The sequence below is a fragment of the Abramis brama genome (genome assembly GCF_963993115.1).
Source record: "Abramis brama genome assembly, chromosome: 24".
Lineage (NCBI taxonomy): Eukaryota > Metazoa > Chordata > Actinopteri > Cypriniformes > Leuciscidae > Abramis > Abramis brama.
Genome location: NC_139986.1, coordinates 26,088,195 through 26,092,611, shown reverse-complemented (window position 1 = coordinate 26,092,611; position 4,417 = coordinate 26,088,195). Strand labels below are relative to the sequence as shown.

The 4,417-nt window shown below is 49.9% G+C and overlaps 1 protein-coding gene across 1 annotated transcript in view; it reads right to left on the bottom strand.

Annotated features, from left to right (window-relative positions):
• Window positions 1–95: 95 nt before the first annotated feature.
• Window positions 96–4,417, bottom strand: part of LOC311075606 (pleckstrin homology domain-containing family A member 7-like) — a 33,459-nt gene continuing 29,137 nt past the window's right edge. Inside the window, exon 6 of the mRNA XM_084103133.1 lies at window positions 96–307. Coding sequence (XP_083959259.1) covers window positions 206–307 — 102 coding nt within the window. The 3' untranslated portion in view covers window positions 96–205. The remainder of the gene's footprint in view (window positions 308–4,417) is intronic.

The window sequence follows — 4,417 nt, the reverse complement described above, 5'->3', positions numbered from 1 at the left end:
ATTTACTGAAGAAGCATCTCAGCTAATTTACCTTGGTCTGCTCCCATGTCTTCCTCTCAGTTCTGGTGTCTTCATTTTAATTCCCGTCATCTCGTGATCCAGTAGAGTCGGTTCTGTCTGCACCCTGGTCAGTTTTGTTGCGGTCTGGCCGTTTTTTTCAGGAAATAAGTATTTTTGAAATGGAAAATTAATGCACTTAGATAATTTATATATAAAACAATAACATGGTTTTACCTTTATAATAATACAGGCAGAAATTAGAGAGGACAAACCATCTTCTTTTCCATAATTTCAGTACACTGCTATCCTATAGAAAGAGATATTTATGATCACACACAAATCTCTGATAAATTGTGACGTCAAGTAATCGAGGAGACAATAGCAAGTAAAACTGGTATTTATTTGACACGTGAACCAGACTCAGAACGTGTAGGAAGAAAACGGGAACAGACACAGTCAATGCAGATGAATCTCACGATCCTCAGGGAGAGCTCAGGGTGCGTCGGTAACGCAGGCTTGCGTGGGCAACTCAGAGTGGCACGGTCAGATGAGTGAGGTGAAATCCCGGTGAAGACACGACGTGAAGACAAACTGCATTGACGAACAATCCAAACAGAACTCAGGCAGGAGACACGAGGAGACGAGGAAGAACAGGAACTGAATGGGGAACATCCACAAACAACGATCTGACAAACACAAAGCGCACACGGTGAGTATAAGTAGCCACTGGGAATGAGGATCACTTGTCGCTGATTCTCCCGGAGAATAATCAGCGACCACGCCCACACACTCATACACACACACACAACACGCAAGGAAGAGTCAATGAATTCATCAACCGTGACAGTACCCCTCCCCCTAGGAACGCCTCCTGGCGCTCCCAGAAGCACCTACCTGTTGATTGTAATCATCAATAAGGGATTGATCCAATATGTCCCTAGCAGGTACCCAACTTCTCTCCTCCGGACCGTAACCTTCCCAGTCCACCAAATACTGAAATCCGCGTCCCCTCCGTCTCGAGTCCAGAATACGATTTACCGAATAAGATGGTTCCCCGTCTACGAGACGCGGCGGTGGAGGAACCGGGACCGGCGGATTAATGGGAGAATAAAATACGGGTTTTAATTTGGAAACATGGAACACGGGATGAATTCTCCTGTACGCAGGATGAAGTTTGAGTCGGACTGTCACCGGACTAATGACTTTGGTGACAGGAAACGGGCCAATGAATTTAGGAGCTAACTTATTCGAAACGGAACGGAGAGGAATATTCTTGGTAGAAAGCCACACTTTGGAGCCGACGACGTATACGGGAGGTCTTGACCGGTGGCGATCGGCCTTGACCTTGGTGCGCGCCCCTACTTGGAGCAGAGTCTCACGGGCTCTGGTCCATGTACGGTGACACCTCTGGACGAAGGCGTGAGCAGAGGGGACCGCGACTTCGGATTCTAGACTAGGAAAAATTGGTGGCTGGTACCCTAAGCTACACTCAAACGGAGATAGGCCCGTAGATGACACTGGTAACGAGTTGTGTGCGTACTCCACCATAGAAAGTTGTTGGCACCAGGAGGAAGGATTCTTTGACACCACACATCGCAACATTCTCTCTAAATCTTGGTTGGCTCTCTCGGTCTGACCATTGCTCTGGGGGTGGTAACCCGAGGACAGACTGACAGTGGTCCCCAGTAATTTACAAAATTCCTGCCAAAATTTGGAGACAAATTGGGATCCCCTGTCAGAGACCACGTCCGTCGGGAGGCCATGTAACCGAAAGACGTGATCGATGACAGTCACCGCTGTTTCCTTGGCTGAAGGCAATTTGGGCAAGGGAATAAAATGAGCCGCCTTCGAGAACCGGTCCACTACGGTTAAAACAACCGTATTGCCTTGGGAGGGCGGGAGGGCGGTAACAAAATCTAGCGCAATGTGGGACCAAGGTCTCGAAGGGACAGACAGCGGTTGAAGAAGCCCATCTGGGGGCCGATTGGAAGTCTTACCAATCGCACAGACCGAGCAAGCCAAAACAAAATTCCAAATGTCGCGAGCCATAGATGGCCACCAAAATCGTTGCTTAACTAGAAATCTAGTACGGTTTACTCCTGGGTGACAGGCTACATTGGAACAATGACCCCACTGAATAACGTCGGACCGTAATCCCTCCGGCACAAACAAACGGTTCGGTGGGCACCGGGACGGAGGCGTTACCCCTTCTAAGGCCGTCTTGACCTTCGATTCGACCTCCCATCGGAGTGTGGAGATGAATAGAGTCTCCGGTAAAATGCACTCGGGAGTGGACGGGCGCTCGGATGGATCAAAAATACGAGATAAAGAATCGGGTTTGATGTTTTTAGAACCCGGGCGGTACGAAAGAGAAAAATCAAAACGACCGAAAAAAAGAGCCCACCGAGCCTGCCTGGAGTTGAGTCTTTTGGCAGATCGAATGTATTCTAAGTTCTTGTGATCAGTCCAGACGATAAAAGGTACCCCCGACCCTTCTAACCAATGTCGCCATTCTTCCAATGCTAACTTGACTGCCAACAACTCCCTGTTACCAATGTCATAGTTACGTTCAGTAGGCGATAAACGATGAGAAAAAAAACGCGCAAGGATGCATCTTGTCGTCTGAAGAAGAGCGCTGGGAAAGCACTGCGCCTACCCCCACCTCTGACGCGTCGACCTCCACCATGAACTGACGTGACAGATCAGGGGTCGTAAGAATAGGAGCCGAAACGAAGCGGCTCTTCAGGTTGGCGAATACAGCTTCGGCTGTTTCGGACCACCTGAACGTCGTTCTGGGGGAGGTCAAGGCAGTCAGAGGTGCGGTTAGTTGGCTGTAATTACGAATGAAACGTCGGTAAAAATTGGCGAACCCCAGAAACCTCTGTAGGGCCTTACGGGAATCTGGACTTGGCCAATCCACCACAGCCTTAACTTTGTCAGGATCCATACGCACTCCCTCAGACGAAATGACGTAACCTAGGAAAGGGACAGACTGTGCATGAAAAGCGCATTTCTCCGCCTTGACAAAAAGCCCATTCTCTAGCAACATCCGAAGCACTCGTCTGACGTGCTGAACGTGTTCCTGGAGAGACGAAGAAAAAATCAATATGTCATCCAGGTAGACATAAATGAACTGATCGACCATGTCTCTCAGCACGTCATTGACGAGTGCCTGGAAGACCTCTGGGCTATTGGAGAGCCCGAAAGGCATAACCAAATATTCAAAGTGCCCCCTGGGGGTATTAAAAGCGGTCTTCCATTCATCCCCCTTCCTGATGCGGACCAAATGATAAGCATTACGTAAGTCCAGTTTTGTAAAGACCGACGCTCCCTGTAACCTCTCGAAGGCTGAAGACATCAACGGCAAAGGGTAAGTATTCTTTACCGTGATGTTATTCAGCCCTCGGTAATCAATGCAAGGTCGCAGAGAACCGTCCTTTTTCCCCACAAAAAAGAACTCCGCCCCCGCTGGAGAAGAGGAAGGTCGGATGAATTTGGATGCCAGAGAATCAGAAATATATTTCTCCATGGCCTCCCTCTCGGGAACAGACAGAGAGTAAAGCTTGCCCTTGGGCGGAGACGTACCTGGCAGTAGATCTATAGCACAGTCATAGGGACGATGCGGGGGAAGAGAAGCAGCTCTGGACTTACTGAACACTTCCTTCAGGTCGAGGTACTCAACGGGCACGTTTGACAAATTCACCGGCTCCTCCTGCAAGACAGAACAAGACAGAGACGAACCAGCAGACACTAAACAAGACGCATAACACTCAGTGCTCCAGGCAGAAACAGAGTTATGTCCCCAGTCCACCCTGGGATTATGCTGCACCAGCCAGGGGTGACCGAGAACAATGGGAACCTGAGGTGAGTCCATGAGGAGGAATGATAGTTCTTCAGAATGATTGCCGGATGTGATGAGTGTTAACTGACAGGTGGTGTGCGATACTGTGGGTAACTGTTGACCATTGAGGGCGTTGACGGAGATCTTGTTAGTGAGTGGTATGGTGGGTATCTGAATTTTGTGTGCAAGGGACCAGTCCATAAAATTACCTTCAGCTCCGAGAGTCGATGAGTGCTTGACATTGATGAGTTTGAGTTGCCCACTGCAATCTCACCGGAAGGAGAGTGGAAGAGTTTTTCAGAGTGGAGACCCCGCCCGACAGAATCCTACTGCCGGGCTCGCTCTTTTACCGGGCAGTTATTGAGGAAGTGCCCAGAGCCCCCACAGTACAAACATTATCCTCGGGATCTCCTTCTCTCCCTCTCCTCCCGGGAGAGCCGGGCTCGACCCACCTGCATGGGCTCGTGATCGTCGACAGGGCTGACCGCATCACGACCGCTGGGCTGAGGGGGTCCCAAAACTCTATGAACCGGAGTTGTACGGGTGCGTTGCTCCAAGCGACTCAGACGAGCGTCC